The 21,447-nt window shown below is 48.6% G+C and overlaps 1 protein-coding gene across 2 annotated transcripts in view; it reads right to left on the bottom strand.

The window, feature by feature from the left end:
- Positions 1-3,666: 3,666 nt before the first annotated feature.
- The window catches only part of LOC144946031 (leucine-rich repeat and immunoglobulin-like domain-containing nogo receptor-interacting protein 3), a 154,837-nt gene continuing 137,056 nt past the window's right edge, over positions 3,667-21,447 (bottom strand). For both annotated transcript variants that reach the window (XM_078874769.1, XM_078874770.1), the window contains exon 3: positions 3,667-5,626. In XM_078874769.1, the coding sequence (XP_078730895.1) occupies positions 3,705-5,609 (1,905 nt within the window). In that variant the 5' untranslated portion in view covers positions 5,610-5,626 and the 3' untranslated portion in view covers positions 3,667-3,704. The remainder of the gene's footprint in view (positions 5,627-21,447) is intronic.

Genomic DNA, 21,447 nt, shown 5'->3' with positions numbered 1-21,447 from the left:
CGAAGAGCTTCTTAAAATCCCCTCGCCTATGTCCACCCAGCTGTGTAAATGAGGACACCATAGTAAGTCAACCGATGATAGTTTACAGTTTACACGTGGAGAGGTAAAGCGTCGTTACTCTCATTTCTCTCCAACACATCTGGCCAGTATGGACGACTAGGATAAAATACGCTGTACAGGGATTGAAAGCTCCTTCTGGTGGAGGCCCTTCCAGCAGCAGTGGCATGAGCAATGCAATTCAGGGCTGCACCTTTACCTTTGCACTGAATGTAAATCAACATTTCTCATTCTCGCCATGTGAAGTGACAAGAATTTCATTCGGGAGTTCTACAATGATGTGAGAGCACAGACGTGCTCTCACATCATTGGTGTGCGATACAATAGGCAGGAAAAGGTGCACGCGTGTAAGTATGCACACGCTTCCATTCCAAGGTTCACATTCGCCATCGATGCAGCAGGGTAGACGCACCTGGTATGGGTCTTCAACAGGTCAACTCTGTCCGAAATATACCCCCATCTTGATGTCTGACTGGAATCTACTTGGACTCTGAGTTGTGGCTTTGGCAATCCAAGCAGTTTAACAAGCGTCACAAGAAAACCAACTGAGAGTACTGTATTGTAAAAGTATTTTCAATAGAGAGAGGGGGGGGGGGTGGGGGAGTGCTGGTGCGGTGGCTTGCATACACCGCTATTGACCCGGTGACCGGAGTTAAATGTGCAGCCACATTACGATCATTCGTGGCAAGTGATATCAGAACCGACCCTGTGGTCCTCCCCATTCACGCACACACGCTGACCAGGAGAGTGAAGCGCGATGATCGAACGCCCCCCCCCCCGTCTCCCGCCCGCCTCCAGAAAGCAATACGGCGTGGGATGTGCCTTCATCCAGTACAAAAGAGGCCTGTAAATTGTTATTATTTTCCAAAACAACGAAAATTTTTAGGTAGAAGCCATTACTGCGACTAAAAGGGTCGGTAATTGCGTTGCGAATTATCGAACCTCCAGCAATCATCTTTTCATTTCAACAACATTTTCGAATCCAAAGAGTTTCAGCAATCTTTGCGGCTACTTTCCTGAAGTGACTGCCATTACTCGGATTGTGAATTATTCACGGCGGCATCTGCCGTATTTTCCCCGGTTACATTATGCAAATTCTGAGTCCACCTAATCGTTCAACACTACAGCAGGCAAGCCACACATCATCGCGGTGTGTAATACGCACTGCACTCTTGCCCAGCGTAAATTCTGCTGAACAACCCAAAGCCTGGGTAGTTGGTAAATATTTGAAGAGAGAAATAATGAGCCGCTGTACGGGACTATATTTTACATTCTCATTTAGGAACAGCTTACGGGCACCGAATGGTGAACAGGGTCTCATTTATCAGTCACTGTGATTTAAATCTCTCCACAAAGAACGGTATTTGTTAAAGACTCAAAAACAATATTGCGCAGAATTGAACTATACATCACCAGGGCAGTCTCGGCCCAGATACGGCACGGTTGAGATATCCGGACCGTTCGCCTGGGAATCTAAAAAAAAAAATTGCCTTCCTAATCCACACAATAAAACGCCACAAAAACACTCATAAATCTACTTTGACCTTGCCATGTCCTCTAATCTTGGAGCCTGTGCACAAACGTAATGAGTTCACTCACCGGTACGATGGCGTGTATTATTATCGTTGCTATTATTTAAAACAAAAAAAAACGTTTAATGGCACAAAATCCGTTCACTTGTGCGCGCGCGTCAGAATCGGGCAAGAGCGGTAGATCACGATTAGTGGTGATGAAGGCTCGCCAATCATTGTTTTCATCATCACCGTCGTGGCAGCCGCTGTGTAAATACGATCGATAACACTGGTCAACAAAAAAATAACATTTTTTTTCTGGCCTGGACTTTTGCAGCTGTTTTAGACTAATTTCAGGGTGCTGATTCCAAATCTGATCTCAGATTTGCTCTATCACATCTCATTTTTGTGTTATTGGCATACCTCATTTTCATTGATTTTACCCGAAATTAACTCTGTCACTTATGATTGCAAGTTTTTGCGAGTCAGTGACTGCTTTAGTGCTAAAATATGGTGTTGTATTTTTAGGATAGTGTGTTTGTAATATAATTTTATGTAGATATGCACATTTATTTAATATTTTTCTTCTGCAGTTTTTATTGAAAATGCAATATTTGATATCTTAAAAACCTGATGTGATAGGCAAAAACTGATGCCAGATTTGGAATCAGCACCCCAAAATTACCTTAAGACCGTTGGAATACCTTATGCCGGAAAAAGTGTGTTGACCAGAGTAATTTATCATCAACCCCTTTGCCAAAAATAACGGGCACGCACTTGAGCAACATCACCATCGCGCCACCGCCGCCGCTGCTGTCGCCGCAATTATCGTGAATTATAATGAGAATTTAAACAATACTTCACAGGACCTTTGTCGATTCACCGCTATACGAAGGCCTTTGCAGGATGTGCCGCTCGTGGATTTTGTCGGAGGAGACCGCACCAAGTTGTTCAGCGTAGGTTGGTGAATTGACGGAGACCAGGACCCAGGTTCGGGTGTCACTTGCCTGCGATGTTAGAAGTGTCCCGGAATCGAACTACGGTCCATGCAGGTTCGTAGAGCAGTGCGTAAACCGCTGAGCCACCGTTCGATCGCAACAATCACAATTATTTGTATGCAACATAATTGCCCGTATCATCATCATCTTCAAAGTGATAATAATGTTCATAATTACATTTTTGAAGCAATGGAAATAGCTTAAACGTTATATCCTGTCCACTCCAATCAACGTGATTGTCCCTTCATCATTACCATCGTAGTCATCGTAGACGGCTGATAGGATTAACAATGGAGCAGCGGCTTCATTGTTGACAAGGAAAGAGAACAATAACAAGATTATTCTGTAGTTACTAATTATATGTCGGCAATGTACGCAGAAAAATGCTGCAATTGTTCAAAGGAAAGGCCGAAATAATGAGGACACGGTTAAGACACTTTATATTGGACTATGAAGTATTTTATCCAACTTGAAAGCGTACAAGTATTTTTGTGTTTTTTTTCCGAGCTCTTATCACCATAAATCATCATCAACATGGTCATCATTCATCCTCATCTGAAACATCAACATCATCAGTTCTCATCAGCGTTATTATTAACCTAAGTTAGCATCAATCGGTAATGATTTCACGACCACTGAAGCAAAGAATGGTCCAATATCCTCGCCATATTAAGAGTGGCAATTGCCTTCGGTTTAATTAATGTTCGAAATTAATTAAGCCGGAGTGGGCGGGGGGGGGTGAATGGGCAGACATACAACGAGGCAAGCGTTCGCTGATTTTCAAACTTTATTTTGACGACAACTCTTATAACACATTTCGAATAAGCGTGTGCTTTACAAGTGTGCGCAGTCGTAATATATTCAAAACTTCTGTTATTGTAGGAAAGTACTGCATACGGGACTGTATACAGAAGATTTGTTTTAAATACACAAAAGAGTCAATAATTTAATATTCTCTCATATATATACCGTATAATCTCGCACTACAAAGAGTCCAACAATCCGGGTTTTTTTCTTCATCACAAAAAACAGATGTCATCCGCATCCAGGGAGAGAAAAAAAATCGTCGTTGGCCAGTCCAGCGGCATCCATCCTGCACCAACCCAGCCACCCACCTCACCCCCACCCGGCATCTCTTCTAAAACATTTTCATAAAAATCCGCTGGTGCGGCTGTGCCCCGGCCTGGGGCGTGGCGCTGCCCGCCTGCCTCTTGGGCACGTACGTAATGTGGACGCTCTGTCTGTGCTTGCCCTTCCCGCGGCTCCACGTGAACACGACGAGCAGGCAGAGCAGCACCACGCCGAGGAAGGTGAGGCAGCCGATCGCGATCGCCACCAGCACCGTCTTGATGTCGCCGTGCGACATCCCGAGGCCCCACACGTCATCCTCCTCGCCCGCCGACCCGTTGTTGTTGATGTTGGCGGCGGCGGCAGCCGCGGCGGCGGCGCCGCCTCCCCCCGCGCTCGCCGCTGTCTCGTTGATGTAGAGGGGCTGCGGCGAGAATCCGCGCACCGAGAGCAGCGTGCGCGCGCTGTCGTTGCCGCCCGCGTTGCTCGCCACGCACACGTAGGGGCCCCCGTCCGACGCCTGCACGCGGCGGATCAGCAGCGTGCCGTCGTGCAGCACCGCCAGGCGGCCCGTCGACCGCCGCGCCGTCACCCGCTGCTTCCACGGCGCCAGCCACGCCACGTCGGGCGCCGGGTCGCCGTCGGCTCGGCACGTCAAGTGCACCGCCTGGCCCTCGACGGCCGTCAGCTGCTGGGTCCGGCGAGGGGAGATGCGCGGCCGCCGGCACGCCAGGTAGCCCTTGGGCAGCGGCTCGGGGAGGTCGGCGAACTCGGCGCCGCTCACGGCCTCCGGGGTGTCGCACGACGGCTCGCCGCCGTCGAAGCTCAGCCCGCCCCGCCGGTTCAGAGCCACCACCCAGAGCAGGCGGCAGTCGCACGCCAGCGGGTTGCCGTCCAGCCGCAGCACCTCCAGGAGGCCGGGCGACTCGAGCGCGCTCTCCTCCAGCGTGCGCAGGCCGTTGCCGGACAGGTTGAGCAGGCCCAGCTGCTCGATGCCCTGCAGCGCACGCGGCTCCAGGACGAGCAGCCCCGTGCGCTCCATGCGCAGCTCGCGCAGCCTCGTCAGGGTCGCGAAGGCGCCCGCCTCGACGCTGGCGATGGCGTTGAACGACAGGTCGAGCGTGCGCAGGTGCACGAGCGGCTGCAGGGCGAGGCGCGGCACCCGCGTGATGTTCGTGTTGGTGACCGAGAGCGACGTGAGGTTGAGCGACGAGAAGCTGCCGGCGCCGAGCGTCTCCAGCAGGGGCCAGTGGTCGATCTCGAGCGAGCGGAGGCGCGGCAGGCGCTGGAAGGCGTGCGGCTTGACGGCGGCGATGCCGAGGTGGCGCAGTCGCAGCGACGAGAGGCCGTGCAGCTGCGCCAGCGCCTCGGTGGGCACCGACGTCAGGTTGCAGCGCTCGAGCGCCAGCTCGCGGAGGGCCGCGAGGCCGGCGAAGGCGTGCCGCGTCACGTACACCAGCTCGTTGTCGCCGACGCGCAGCTCGAGCAGCCGCCGGAGGTCGCGGAAGGCGAAGTCCAGCAGCACCACGATCTTGTTCTCGCTCACGTCGAGACGCGTCAGGTTGCCGAGGCCCGCGAACACGCCGGGCGGGATGAGCTTGATGCGGTTGCCGCGCATGCCGAGGGCGCGCAGGTGCGGCAGCCCGCCGAAGGCGCCCGGCTCGACGCCGGCGATGACGTTCTCGTTGAGCTGCAGCTCCTCCAGCTGGCCGTGGCTCGCGAAGTCGCCGGCCGAGAGGGCGCGCAGGCGGTTCTTGCTCAGGTCGAGGAGGCGCGTCTCGGTGGGGATGCCCTCGGGGATGGACACCAGTTTGCGGCGGTGGCACACGACGGAGCGCAGAGGCGCGGAGCAGTCGCAGCGCGCGGGGCAGCCCATGGCGCTGCTCTCCAGCACGGGCAGCACCACCGTGACGAGCGCGAGCAGCACCTGCGAGCAGCCCGGCGGCACCGGCAACATGGCCGCCCGCATCGACATGTCTCGCCTCTCCTCGCCTGCGGAGCAAGCAGAGCAACTGGCGTTAATACCCTTTCCCGTTCCGAGACGTCTGCAAGTTTGCAGGGTGTGGGCCCCGTTCACCACTGAATCTGGGAACGCGCAAGCGACTCGGCAATGATTATGTTTCGAGAGGTTTTACGCCGTTGTAGCGGCACGAGCGCAATCTATAATAGCTGACGCCAAACTCGGCCACCAAGCCCTCCCGTATGGCCCTGCGGGAGCCTCGGTACCAATAAAGTTATTTTATTTTTATTTCCGGTTTCGTTTTGTTGACGTACACATACGTCATCAGAACGGGAAAAGGTTAAAGGGGCGTTCTCCAGATAGTTTGTATATATATACGCGTGTGTGTATATATTTACATCAGCAGTGTGCAACACGCAACTTGCAGGCCTTATCTGGCCTGTCATGTACTCTCACGTGGGCACATGAGGCCCTTTCTTATTCTGAGCCATGGGGGATTGCTACTTATTTGTCTCCACGTACTCCTAGTCTGTGCCCATTCTCTGGTCACACCGACTGTCCTGACATAGATATCCACAGACTTACACAAAGACCCACGGACTCGCATACACTTAGATTATATGCAGCATTGCATAGGTATCCACATACTTGTCCAGAGACCCATAGACTTACATTAACTTGCGTGACAACCCATACACGTGTTCCGAGCCCAAAGTTCCCATCATTGCATGATGTCAGCTGCGTCAATTTTCTTGCTCCACGAACTTCTTTCTCCTCTGTGCCTCTTTTCTATCCAGCCCTCAGGAAGGAGATGGTTCTCCGGCTCTGCTTTAAAATCTAAATGAAGCATGAGGCAGCGCTTGCAAGAATGGCACCTCCTGCTTCCGCAGGGCTGGTTTACGATGCGTGACAAACATCGACGCTTTTGGTTTCCCACTTCATCTCACATCAGCGCTTGTCCACACGTGTGAGTTTTAGCAGCCAAAAGGGCGATCTGGAAAATGCCCTATCAACGGTCGGTGTTGATACAACATCAAAGGGTCGTGGCAAACAGCATACGCTCAGCCACAGCTGCCCATCCCAGTTGATTTCAGAATCCGAATCTTCATTTATTCCGGAGGAAACCGATGACCTATAAAGCTCCTTTTCACAGATGTCCAGTAGGGGCAGGTCAGAAAGTTAGAACAAGCAATACAGAAATGTATGTATGTTGAACTTCTTTCACACCGTACGTAGCCAACCATGCTAATTGGAAGCGTGGAAAATACAACAGGAGTGCAAAGTATAGGAAAGGTAAGCAAATCACGATTCTTTTACTGACCTATTTTCTTATTTTTTCCGAAGTTACCTGGCCACAAGTGATAGCTCAACGAAGTGGCTTATCACGTGGAATTTCCTAGCAGCCAAGCAATGGAAATAACCTGGCCCACCTCCCAGTCCCGTAATCTGAAATTGTTGCCGTGTATTTTAATTGCCATCGGTTTAAGCAAGCCGGTCTTTAATTGCTTAGTACAATTCGATAGGACCCTCCGATGTGTTTTCGCGCCGCACTGCGTGTTGTTCCGTCCGATGCTTCGCCACACGCTCTGAGAGCTGCTACGTCGGGGAAGAGAATTCGTTGCAGAGATCTATGCCAACCTACGCGGCGACACGGCATGATCGAATTCGATTTTTTGTTTCTTCAAATTGTGAAAAAATCTAAAGACTGGGGAGAAATCTAAAGCGGTTTGGAGAGATGTCTACGGAATGGAGAAGGTGGATAGAATGCTACAAAAGTGAGTGGAAATTTAAAAGACATTATGATAACAGTTACGTTTTAAGACTTTGATTGGTACTCGGTATCTGCTCATGGAGAGCTCTTCATGTGTCACGACAAAACTTGTAGACGGGTCAATTTTTCTCGTTTCATCAACGGCTCCACACGGTCATCTCCCTTTGCCATTCAAGATTTGAAGCTTTCGTGACTGCATACTCTTAGTTTTTTCGGTAAAGTCACGTAGGTAAAAAAATGAAATAAAAATTAATAAAATAAAAAGATTTTTATAATTTTATTTTATTAATTTTAATTTCATTTGTATCTCTTTGCCATTTGTTGAATCTGAAGATGTGCCGCCACCAAAAAACACATTCGTCAACATTATCATCGTCGTCCCTCCACTGATAGATGAAGATCTTCCCCACGCCATCACCATCCCTCGTGGTCCTACGACGCCGCCACAATCCATCTCGCTCGTGCACACGAGTGGCTCCCGTCACGCCGCCATCTCCGCCACGTGTCCAGTGAAGCCCACTCGCTTTCCTGAATATGCACGCACGTAGGCTGAACTTCTTTCGCACCGTACGTGGCCAACCGTGCTAAATAGGTGACATTCTAGATTTGAAGCTTTCGTGACTGCAATGATTCATATTCTTAGGTTTTTTCGGTAAAGTCACGTAGGAAAAAAAAAATAAAAAAGTAAAATAAAATAAAAATAAAATAAAAATCACGACGTTTCGGAGGCAACACAAGCTTCCGTCTTCAGGTGGAACCGTCACAGCACGCTTGCTGTATTCATTTTTATTTTACTTTGATTAATTTTAATTTTATTTTTTTTACCTACGTGACTTTACCGAAAAAACCTAAGAATAGGTGACATTTTGGGAAATGGTCCTTCTTCATAGGACATGTCTGCCCTTTGAAGGCAGTGTTATTGACGAATGTGTCTGAGTTTTCTTCTTGTCAATGGAGCTTCGACAGCAATTGCCAATGCAGCCCAACCAAATAATTAGTTTTCAATATATTTCCCACTGCGGGGCAGGGTTTGAGCAGTGACAAATGTGGTGTGTTATTTTACATCAATAATAATAATAACCTCGCTTGCGTGATGAGATCTCACTGTTTCAGGGTCACTGTGGGGAGGAGGAAGAGGGGGGGGGGGGCGAGGCGATTTAAATCTCAAAATATAGGTGATGATCTGGCGAGGTGTCATCACGAGTCACAACGTGTCAACGTGAGCGGCAACATGCGGGGAGAGTCTGGGAAATGAATAAATAGGTCGAGACGGGTGGGAGGCAATGTCCAGCCGAGCGACAGGAATCAGCTGTTTCCCTCCCAGGCCCTGCTGCTGATGATGATAGTTACACTTCAGGAGACCTAAATGATTGCAAGAAAATGTGTGCACAGGTACAAATAAAAGTGCGTCCCTTGAATTGCCGTACTGTTTGTCTGTCCTTGCCCGCATCTCCAACGAGCACGGTTGGCTACGGTACGGTGCGAAAGAAGTTCAACAGACATACGCCGCTCATGACAGAAGGGCTTCCACTTGGGGGCCGTCCATAAATGACGTCACGCGATTATGGACGATTTTTGACCCCCCCCCTCCTCATCGTCACACGGCGTCACAAAAAGTTAGACCCCCCCAAATATGACGTCAGAAAGATCTGCCCCCCCAAAAAATATATATACATAAAACATGCTTCATATCGCTTTAAACTATTGTCATTGTAGTGCGTATTTAATGTGCCGCTGCACTCTGATGTTTTAGTGGAAAACATTTATTAAAAAGTCGATTTAATTAAGTAGAACGTGTTGCCTATACTTATTTAAAGTTGCTCATTTTGATGTGACGTCACACTTCTCAAACCTCCCGCGTCACACACCGTCACAAATGTCTGAACCCCCCCCCCCTAGGTGCGTGACGTCATTTATGGACGATCCCCTTGGAGCACTTAAGGGCTTGGCCAACTCTCCCATGCTCGGCCTACTCTTCCATGTCTTGGCAGAGGAGGGATTACCCACACGTTGCCACGCTACACGCAATCTCGCAATAACGTTACTGGCCGAGACGAGCGAGAGAATCAAACGAAATTGAGAAGAATTCAAATAATGTCAACCGCTGTGATAGCTACAGACTCAGCGAAGCCTGGAAGCGTATTATTAAGTAATACACAACACGTTGGTATTACTTCTAGAGGAGTCACATGCTAAGCGGCTGATGACTGATCTATTACATAATTGCAATACCCCCCACCCACCTCCGCCTGTGATCTCTAAACGTGATGGGGTTCAACGATTATGACGTCATCCTGCACTATTTAACACCGGAAGCAGGTGGATGTCTACACTATTCTGGCAAATCGCCCGAAGATGCTGGATGTAATTACCAGCGAAACGTCGTACTACTCAAATTGCAAATGTTGTGGATTCACTCTTCAACACACCGGTGGGCTGACGTAGTAAACAATGTCTTTTTGTCAACGTGACACTTTTTTTAACTGATTGGCCGTGTCGGGTGGTGGAGGGTTGCGACACATTTATAAATAACGCGATCTAACCCAAAAACCTTTTATTATGAATAATACTGGTCGCGAAAGCCTTCGTGTTAAACTGCACGCAATCTGCTGATCGACGAACCGTCAACAGAGGCAGGTGGGATTTCTTCTCGGACTTCCTGCCTATGCCTTCAACTCCTCTCCAACAGACACAACATTCCTCAGCCCATATTTTTCACCTTCCCCACAATTCCCACACTTCTGCTGCCCCTTCCCAACTCCACTGGCTCCCAGTCTACGCCCACTGCCTTTTTAAAATGCTCACTGCTGAGCCTTCAAATCCCTCCATGGTCTTGCCCCGCCATATTTTGTTTCTCTCATCTCTTACTGCTCTGTGCCACCCCATCCCTCTACGCTCCAAGTCTCTGCTGCCCCGCTCTGTGCCTCCATCGATCTGCGCCGAGTCTCGCATCCATTTCCTTCTTGCTCCCCTTCACTGGAACCAACACCCACTGCATTTAAAATAATCATGTTCACTATAACCTGCTTCTGTTCTTCCCTTTAAACAACCCCCATTTCTTCTCCCTAGCCCATCCTGCTACTGCTACGCCCTCCGAGCTCGGACCAGGCCTAGCCCAACCTCTTATCACTTCCCCAACCCCTATCACTACCCCTACCCCTATCATTACCCAACCCCTATCACTACCCCAACCCCTATCACTACCCCAACCCCTATCACTACCCCAACCCCTATCACTACCCCAACCCCTATCATTACCCAACCCCTATCACTACCCCAACCCCTATCACTACCCCAACCCCTATCACTACCCCAACCCCTATCACTACCCCAACCCCTATCACTACCCCAACCCCTATCACTACCCCAACCCCTATCACTTCCCCTACCCCTATCACTACCCCAACCCCTATCACTACCCCAACCCCCATCACTTCCCCAACCCCCTATCTCTACCCCAACCCCTATCTCTACCCCAACCCCTATCACTACCCCAACCCCTATTACTACCCCAACCCCTATCACTACCCCAACCCCTATCACTACCCCAACCCCTATCACTTCCCCAACCCCCTATCACTACCCCAACCCCTATCTCTACCCCAACCCCTATCACTACCCCAACCCCTATCACTACCCCAACCCCTATCACTACCCAACCCCTATCACTACCCCAACCCCTATCACTACCCAACCCCTATCACTACCCCAACCCCTATCACTACCCCAACCCCAATCACTACCCCAACCCCTATCACTACCCCAACCCCTCCTTAACCACTACAACCTATTCTCCTCACCGTCACCATAGCTACACAACCATCCTTAAGAACCCAACTCTTTATTTTAACCACTAACATCTAATGTACAATTTCAATTTTTCTATTCTTGGTTCTTTCGGTAAAGTCACGTAGAAGGGAAAAAATAAAATAATAAAAATCTAAAACAATAAAATTCTCACGACGTTTAAATCAAAATACAATGTCATTGTTACCGAATAAGCGGCTTGGACCCAGGCGCCGTATACATCTGTAATGTGAGGACATATCCGGGTTGCTGTTGGATTACACCTCGTACGATGATTGGCTCTGCCGGTCCTGGCCCATAGCCAATGGGGAGAAGTCTAGGGGCGTGGCCCTAACGTAATGGGAAGGTGACATCTATAAGTAGAGGATTGGTTCTGCTGGCTTTAGCCACAGCCAATGGGGGCACGAGTCAGGGGCGTGGTCCTGGGAGCGTACCATGGAGTCTAGAAGATTCCATAGAGGCTAACCAGGATTGGTGGAAAAGTACCACGTGACCCAGGTATTAAAAGGGGTGGAGACGAACAACACGTGGTCAGAACTGGAACGGAGGGAGAGGCCACGCGAGAGTGGGGGTCCAAGCAGCCACGTGGCTGCGTGTGTGTCTCTCGCTCTATCCCTCTCACGCTGCCTGTTAGCAACGTGAAGGAGTGTTGTAAAGAAAAACAAATAAAGACCGGATTACAGAAGTCGCTTCCACGACCTTTGTTACACATCGATGCAAGATAAGAGTCACGAGTGCCGCGACGGGAGATCAAACTGACGACCTCTGGATTGCAAGTCCGGCGCGCAGACCACTACACCACGACAGCATCCAGTACGGGGCGCCATGGCGGCGAGATGTCAACTCCCTCGCCCGGTGTGCAGGAGGTCGTGGGTTATAGTCCTGGCCGTGACAGCTGCTGTATATCTTCTTGGTTCTTTCGGTAAAGTCACGTAGAATGGAAATAATAAAATAATAAAAATTAAACATAAAATCATTCTCACAACGTAAGCAGCCGTCCTCAGGTGAAGAACAGGTCTGTCGAGAAGACAGACAGACTCTCTCTGAAGAACAGGTCTGTCGAGAAGACAGACAGACTCTGTCTTCTCGACAGACCTGTTCTTCACCTGAGGACGGCTGCTTGCGTTGTGGCCGAAACGTCGTGAGAATTATTTTATTATGTTTGTTTTTATTATTTTATTATTTCCATTCTACGTGACTTTACCAAAAGAACCAAGAAGATGAATCCCTGCAGTCACGAAAGCTTTCAATCGAAATTTAACCTGCTGTATACTTGGAGGTTGTATGTTTCTCCCGGTGGTTGCGTGGATTTCTCCGAGTCCCCCGGTTATTCCCTCCACATTTAGAAACATGTGTTTAAGAGTATTTGGCTGCTATATATTACCACGTGATAATAAGCCAATTCGTTTAGCTATCATCTGTGGCCAAGTGGCTTCAAAGTGGGCATTTCCTGGTAAAATAAAAGTATTTTTTTTACATCTCGAAACAGGTATTGAGATGTATCGATTTGTTTACTGGCATGGCTTCCCTATATATTCAAAGGGCTATGGAAAATAATCTATCATCTTTATCGACACTGAACAAAAAACGAAATGTTTCCTTGTAAAAAATGAATCTAACATGACAGCGTTACAATGATAGAGTGCACGATAATGTGGACCTGCCAAAATAAAAAAAAATAAACGATCAACAAAAAAACAAAGACTGACGGACAGTCTTTATTTAACTGGTGATGGCAAAGTGATTTAAAAAAAATCAAAACGTCTTTAAACAGCCATGCTGAGACGTTACACGTTGTTGAATTATACTAAGGCGGTTCAGAAAAAAAAACGGCGTACATATCAGGAGGTCCGATTCAAGATTCACCTCCGCAACAGCCCGTGAGAGTGCAGCCTGATGCTGTAATCCATTCACGACCACGCGGGGCCTTTCGCATTACACCCCACGACGCAGCACAGACGCGGAGAGGAGCTCTCTGGCCTCTCCATCTCGCGCCCTCTGCGGCCTCGCCCGCTCTGCCCTCTTCACGATTGCTCTACTTTACACCGTGATTAAAGCCAACATCGATAATAAGCATCTTAATAATCGCGTAATTACCGCAAAAACGTACATTTCCCCCAGAACCGTGAAATTATTGTTACGGAGACGGAGCAAAAAAAAATGCAAAAATACGTAAATAACCATAATCAGATTATTGCCATGGCTTTATTAATAGTAATGGGTTATAGATTACCGTGCACAATCTCATTTGCAGCAATGCGTCAGCACAAAACGACGAGACCCCCGAATGTGACGACCCCCACCCCACCCCGCTGCCCAGAATCTCCCAGCGCGTTGGCCGCTTCCTCGCGAGCCGAGCGTGGCAGCAGCACGTGATGATGAAGACGTTCGATGCGGACTGCACAACTGCAAAAAAAAGGGAATTCATTTTCGCGCGTGCGCCGATGTGTGTAGAAGGGGGGTGGGTGGGTGATACTACGGTGAGGATGGTCAATGCGCCGTGCGGTTACAGCAAAGTCCGCTCGTGAGAGCGAATGAAATGCAGCACGTGCCTTTTGAAGATGTCCGGAACAATATTCTTCATCGACATTGCTTAAGCAAGCACACTCTCGACCGGTTTCAGCTGTCTGGATCTCGCCAGCAGCCACCAGGCTTGTTCAACAAACGCTGCCGGGCTATCTCAGATTTCAATGGCAAGAGTAGTCCATCTAACCTATGCGGCGCTGTTTAACAAATTAAAGCGGCATTTTATGCACAAAGCCATTATGCGTTTGTCGGTGAAGCATTGTGGGCCAACGCCTTTGTCTGCATAGAAGGTGCAGTGGGCTCGCTCACTGTGCTATGCATCCGATGACCTACGTTCAATTCACTGCCTTGGCGAACACCGATTTTGATGTCTTGACCGGTCCCGGATCTCACCATTCACCAACCAATGCTAACAATCCCCATGACTGCCGACAACAGCATAAAGGAGCCCTTCATCCAGCAGCGGGTTGACAAATGGGATGACTATGAGTGTGCAGGACCGTAAGCTATATTGAAAGCCAAGTTAATTTACGCGAACATATCTCCGCAAATGCATTCCGCTGTAAAATAAAACAATTGTAAGAATAATGCGCAGACCCAACAAGCATGCTAAAGCAAAGTGCCAACAATGGGTGCTATGAAATCCAAAAGCAGTCCCAATAATGGGCTTAGCATAGCAATACCCAAACTGATTGGCTGGCGAAATGACTGAAAAGCCTTAAAAATTGACAAAACGATAATGGCATGCCATTACCAACATCCATTCCGATCCCTAAATATGCCAGTGACTTTCATTACCTCTCCAATAGCCCCCAGTGACCCTTGCTTTGACAACGACTCGCCATTTCTTGAGTGTAATCACAATTGGTGCTTCAGGAGCTTTAGGGTAATAAAAGATAAAAGAAGGTAAAGGTGCAGCCCTGCAATTGCCTACTCACGTCACCCCTGGTGGGCGGAAGAGCTTCCACTAGATGGGAGCTCCAGAGTGTCCCATCCTCGAGTATGTGTTGGCCTACTCTTCCACCGCCGTTGTTTCAACTGTCGCCGCTGGCAGATCGAACCGGTGACCTCTGGATAACGAGTCCAGTGTGTTTGCACACTTGACCACGGCAGCATCCACCTGCCCCTTCTAGGACATCGCGAGGATTTACATCGCTCGAGTCACGAACGGGGTACAATATGGGAATCGCTGGCTGGGAGAGATGCCGTGGTGTCGCGGAACAGCTGGTTCAATTCCATCGTCTTACGCAGTCTGGTGCAACAACGGCGCACGTTTATTTTCATCTCCCCTACCACCTCTGCTCACCCAGCAGTATGAAAGGGTACGGCCACAGTTAGTCGATCGGCAGGTCAGGTGCGGTGGGTTAAAGTGTGGGGAGCTACCCACCGCTTCCAACGCGTCTGGTCAACGTGGAAGAGGAGACCAAATACACTGTAGAGCTCGCTCTAGTGGAGGCCCTTCCACCAGCGGTTGACATGGAGAAGTAACAACAGGGCTGCCACGGTGGCGAGATGTTAACTACCTCGCCTGGTATACAGGAAGGTTGTAGGTTCGATGCCGACCCTGACGCCCGCTGTATATTTGGACTTTGCATGTTCTCCCCGTGGTCGCGTGGATGTTTCTTCGGATCCTCCGCTTTTTCCCTTCACATTTCTGCTATTAATTGACACGTGATGAGCCACTTCGGTGAGCTATAATTTGTGATTAGGTCGCTTCTGAAAACGAGCTACATAGCTCAGTGGGCATTACCTGGTAAAATAAAAAAATGGCTCAACAGTGCTGGGAAATCAGAATTGGTCGTAGAAAGGACAAGACTGGCTCCAGCGCCAGCATGAAGACACACAAGGCGAATGAGCACCGCTGAGGACTCATTAGCGTAATGGGATCACCGTGACCTTCATCAACACCGTCTAATTACGTGTCTGTCCTGTCGGAATGCTAAAACTAAATCTCCGCCATCGCAACAATTTATTCTAAAGCAAACCCCGTACCGGTTGAATGAATAAAAATTAGATAACACGTAACTCAAGTTGATGGTCGTTTAGTATTTAGGCTGCGGTGCGCAACCAAATCTCATTTTGGATGAACACTTCAGATGCCAAGTGCCAGTCAAGCGCTGTGAGCAATGCAGACAATGACACTTCAGGTGACTCGTGGCCGACTGCCGGCGGTGACGCTACCAACGTGTGTGCAGTGAACCCGGCGCTCCGGCGGTAGCACGGCCAAAGCGGAAAAGTGGCTCCGCGAGCTCTCGCCCTAAGGGGCCGTCCATAAATGACGTCACGCGATTTTTAACGATTTTTTACCCCCCCCCCATCTCGTCACACGGCGTCACAAAAAGTCAGCCCCATCCCCCCTCAAATATGACGTCACAAAGCTCTGCCCCCTCCCCCCCACAAAAAAATAAAACATGCTTCAAATTGCTTTAAACTATTGTCATTGTAGTGCGTATTTAATGTGGCGCTGCGCTCTGATGTTGTAGGAAAAAGCATTTATTAAAACGTATATTTAATTAATTATAACGTAGTGTCTACATTTATTTAAAGGTGCGCATTTTGATGTGACGTCACATTTCTCAAACCCCCCCCCTCGTCACACATCGTCACAAATGTCTGAACCCCCCCCACCCCCCTTAGATGCGTGACGTCATTTATGGATGTGTGCGATCAAGCCACCGCGAATGCAGCAGATTTTATAGGACCTTGACAAGCCAAGCAGGTACGAACCAGCGTATCTTCTAAAGCAGGTGTGAATCTGCAGGTGTAAACTTGCTTCGCTGATAAAGCAGGTGTGTACCCGCTTAGTTTCTAAAGCAGGTGTGAATCTGCAGGTGTGTACCCGCTTAGCTTCTAAAGCACGTGTGAATCTGCTTAGTTTCTAAAGCACGTGTGAACCTGCAGGTGTGAACCTGGTCAGCGCTCGGACACGAAACTGCTATGGAATACCTGGTGTTGATTATGCTTGGGCTCTGCGAGGTGGCCAGGAGATGGCCGTACAGCAATGTATTACTGAGTCAATCTCCCTGTGGAGATCCGAGTATTCAATCTAGATGTGTGACTGCAGGGATCCATACTCTTTGGTTCTTTCGGCGAAGTCACATGGGTAGATCTGAAACACGGCAGAACTAATTCCTCCGCCGTGGCTGACAATTGCTATAACGCTGTGGGGTCTCATCATATTGTTTTTTCCGAGACCAAGGTGCTCTGCAAACCGTCAAAGGTTTGTTCATGAAGCTATCCAGATACTGTATATAAATTAGACATAACTTCAACCGGGAAGATGGATACAGATTGAGCAATCATTGGAAGGATGTTATTAACCAGGTAAAACCATAACTGCTTTTGGCCTGCCTTCATATCCGCATCTCCAGTTTCCTAACCCTCCCACTTCCAGCCCCGCCCACTTCCCCTCCCCACCCCGGTATTTTTTGCCGTGCTTGAGTCTTACTTGTAGCCTCCACCCCCCCTACCCCACACCCCCTACCCCACACCCCCACCCTCCCTGTCTCTCCTCCCTGGTCCCCCCCCCCTTCTCTTGCCTATATGGACTCTTCTTGCAGTAGCTCCTTTTGCACACTTCAGCAATTGTTTCTTGCTGTGGTTGTCCCACCTGATGACGGACGCTTGTGTTGCGCCCGAAACGTCGTGATTTAATTTAATTTATTTTATACCTACGTGACTTTACCGAAAGAACCAACGAGTATGATTACAGTATTATTGCTCCCTCACGTGCGTGGATTTTATCCGGAAACTCCAGTTTTCCTCAAGCATGCCAAACACTAATAAATGGAATTGCCCAAACTTCTCCAATGCGGGCGTGATTTGGGCTTAGGCTGAAACGTGGCCAGGCGATGAAAGTACGGCGGGTGCATTATCGCAGATCCGTGTTGAACTTTTATTTCGCACCGTACGTAGCCTACCCGTGCTAATCGGAGGTGCTGGGGAAGGGCAACAAACTAAACACAGCCTCTTCTTGGTTCTTTCGGTAAAGTCACGTAGAAGGGAAATAATAAAATAATAAAAATAAAACATAATAAAATAATTCTCACGACGTTTCGGCTTGCGTTGTGGCCGAAACGTCGTGAGAATTATTTTATTGTTTTATTTTTATTATTTTATCACTTCCCTTCTACGTGACTTTACCGAAAGAACCAAGAAGACGAATCCCTGCAGTCACGAAAGCTTTAAATCGAAATTTAAACACAGCCTGTGTGTGTACAGAGCTCTGAGTGTTACCCTCTGGCATAATCGTGGTGCTCTGGTTTTCGCCTCGACCACGGCCAAAAAACTCCCTAATGGAACGAGCCAAACATTAGAGTGCATGGACCATTCTGAAAGGTGGAGTCTCGAGACTCGGTGCGGGCACGCAACAAGGGGTCACGTTATCACTGTGTAGAGGAGTAGAGGAGAGTGGTGGCGTCGTGTGCGCTGTCCGGTGCGGTGACATCACGGGACGTGGGGTCGCGCGCGCTGGGCAGTGCACGTGACGTCACGCCTCAGAGGGTATTTAAGGGAGACCCCGTGACGTAGGCGGGGTCACTGGAGGAACGGGGATAGTAGAAGGGGTGAAGAGGGAACCAGGGATAGTGATACGTGTTAATAAACCCTGGCGGAAGCCCCTAACTCACCTCCGTCTCCGAGTACCTCCGTCTACTACTCAACAACTGTAACGCGTTCCGCGAATTTGTGGCGTTCTCTCGCAATTCGTTTCGCGATTCGCGTCACGCAGCAATCGGCCGAGCTGAGGAGGGAGGGCCTTGCGGAAGCGCAATTACGCAATTTTCAACGCGCCGAGTCATCACTAAACTGAACCGAATTCGTCAGAAGCACAACTTGCATAAGCGTCCCACCATAATGAGGCGATGCGCAGGAACTCTAAAATTGGATCCGCACAAACGTAAACCACAAAATCGGCAAGTTTTTGGAGGTTTCTTTTCATTTCATCCCCTGCCGCTGCTGATTCCGTAAATGCCTCAAGGAAGCGCGATGATTGCGTTCGCTATTTTACATCAATCCTTTGAAAATTCCGGCATTTAGGCTGAAGGGAAAGACACAACCTCGCGCCATGCAAAGGCTCCTTTGAACGCGGTAGAGCTCTGGGGAAACTCTCGCCCATGGAGTTTTAAATCCAACTGCGTTCCACCGTGCTCAGTTCACTTTATCCTTTCAGTTGCAATATCCTGAACACAGACCTGAAATGATTACATTACGCCCAATGTAATATAGGTTTAGCACCACGGCAGCTTTGAATCCTGGAGCTCTAAGACAGCACACTGCGCTTTGTGCTCGGTGCGACGACAATTACGATGCCAACATCGGCTTTCAGTCATTTCTGTCGCGTGATGGATTTTTGACTGCAGGGTTCTATTTGTAAAAAAAAAAAAGCAGTTGCAACAAAAAGTCAATCCATTAATAGAGGAGATTATTTTTGCGGAATGTATTTATTGTCAGTAATCCCAGTGAAAATTAGTTCATTTGTCACTTGAAACAAAACTTTATCTGAAAACAAAACGACCCAGTGCTTGAAAAACATCCTTTAATTCACTGAGGGAAATGATAACGTAAAATGTTCACCGCTTTGGGAGTCAACAATGGTCATCCTTTGGAGACAATGACCTCTGTCATTGGAATGTGGAATTTTCTCCACTCACCCAAAGCTGCCAAAAAAAGAATGAACACTGCCCCCTTCTGCTCAATTGAGCAGGGAGACATGTTTACTCTCTGTAATCAATCAGCAGCATATCTAATATTGTCTACGGCTAATATCAGTTGCCAGTGATATCCAAACCAGTCCTGGGCCTTCCCCCAATGCCTTCACTAACCCACATTAGCCAGTGTGGTGGGGCGCCGCGGTGGCGAGATGTTAACTACCTTGCCTGGTAGACAGGAGGTCATGGAGTTCAATCCCGACCCTGAAGCCTGCTGCATATTTGGAGTTTGCATGTCTTTCTCCCCGTGGTCGTGTTGATTTTTTCTCCTCCGGTCTTTTCCTTCACATTCAGAAACATGAAATTCGACTATTTGGCTGCTATACAGTACATTTCCACGTGATTAGCCACTTCATTGGCCTATTACTTGTAGCCAGGTCACTTCTTGTGTCCAGGTTACTTCTGGGCCCTACCTGGTAAAATAAAAATTGTTGAATAGTTTAATATGTTTTTACTAACTCAACGACTGATACGGCGTGCGAAGCTCCTCATTGAGCGTTCGATTGACAGAGAGCTGTAAATGATTGTTGTTGTGACATAATACACGGAGACAAGCTGGACTGAGTAACAGATGCAAGCTCCGATTATATTCAAGATGGGCTGGAATAGCTGATGGAAAGCCGAATGGCGGTCTAGCTGAAATTATAAGGCACAAATATAGCAGCATCTTGCTTCTAAACGAGAACAATCCAAAACCCAACATTAACATTTTTTGCCCCTAAAGAAATGACAGCCGAAAGTTGAGTTTGTTTCACTCACGCGGAGGGACGACCTCAATGCTTCGAGTCTCGTGCATGATTCCCATCATCAGCACACCAAGTAATTTTACCTCTGGGGGAATGTGAGAGTGCGCTGTAAATTGGGCAAAGCCTGCTTATAGTTACCGGTAAACTATTACAATTCATGGGGGGGAGGGAGGGAGGGATGGGCTTTGTTGAGAATTGAGTTTTGTCATCTGCACAGTGGAACTGCTTTCACTTATCCGAGTCCCCCCCCCCCCCCCAGGCTCTGACAGGACCGCTTCGAGGAGGAAGTGGAAGCAGGTGGCAGACTCAGCACCCCACCTGCCCTATGTGATCAACCAAGCCGGTTTCATCACCACCCCCCCCCCCACCCCGAGGCCACCGTCTCGCGGTTGTACGCACTGGACGCATCCGAAGAAAATCCCGCGGCATTGATGACTCATTCTACGTTGTCGATTAATTATTCTGCTGCCAGTACGCTCACTCAGTTTAATAACCATTGCTACAGTCCACATCATAGACTGCCAATACGCTCACCAGCTTAAAAGCCAGGCTACAGTCTACATTATAGACTGCCAGTACACTCACCGAGGTTAGGAACCAGGCTACAGTCTACATTATAGGCTGCCAGTACACTCACCCAGCTTAATAACCATTGCTACAGTCTACATTATATACTGCCAGTACACTCACTCCGATTTAGAACCAGGCTATAGTCTACATTAGTATTTTTTTGTTTTTTTATTTTATTTTTTATTAACTTTATTATCATAGTTTTCTATCTACGTGACTTTACCGAAAGAACCAAAGAATACGAGTACCTCAAATCTGTTGTTATTAAATATGATGTCATATTTGGACTCAAAACAACTGAAATCCTCCAGATTAAAACCGTCATAGGCTTTAGTTTAATATTTTTAAAGTTCAACATTTTAGTTGCAAAATCAAACATTTTTGGGTTTTTGGATTTTAAATTGTAAGCAGAGACCCGGCTACATTTGTGCCAAATTTCTGCTTTCTCGCCCTTCTGGTTGTGCAGCCGCTCAAGAAGCCTTCTTAGGACGATGTGCAATTTTAATGGCTGCCTTTCAAAGCCACCAGTAAGCAACCCATCCATATGGGCACGGGAGAGCCGGCGAGTTAGACCCACGACGGCCGTAGCCTCGCAAAAACAGTTCAACAGAAGTATTGGGCATTTGACTGAAATTGAATCTGACTTGTCAACAGTTCACAATACGAGGCACGGATATGTCCGGGAAGCCATCTAAAAATGCAAAGCGGCGTCGTGCTCCGCGGGC

This window comes from Lampetra fluviatilis, chromosome 39 (genome assembly GCF_964198595.1).
Source record: "Lampetra fluviatilis chromosome 39, kcLamFluv1.1, whole genome shotgun sequence".
NCBI lineage: Eukaryota > Metazoa > Chordata > Hyperoartia > Petromyzontiformes > Petromyzontidae > Lampetra > Lampetra fluviatilis.
This window is presented reverse-complemented; position numbering and strand designations above follow the sequence as displayed.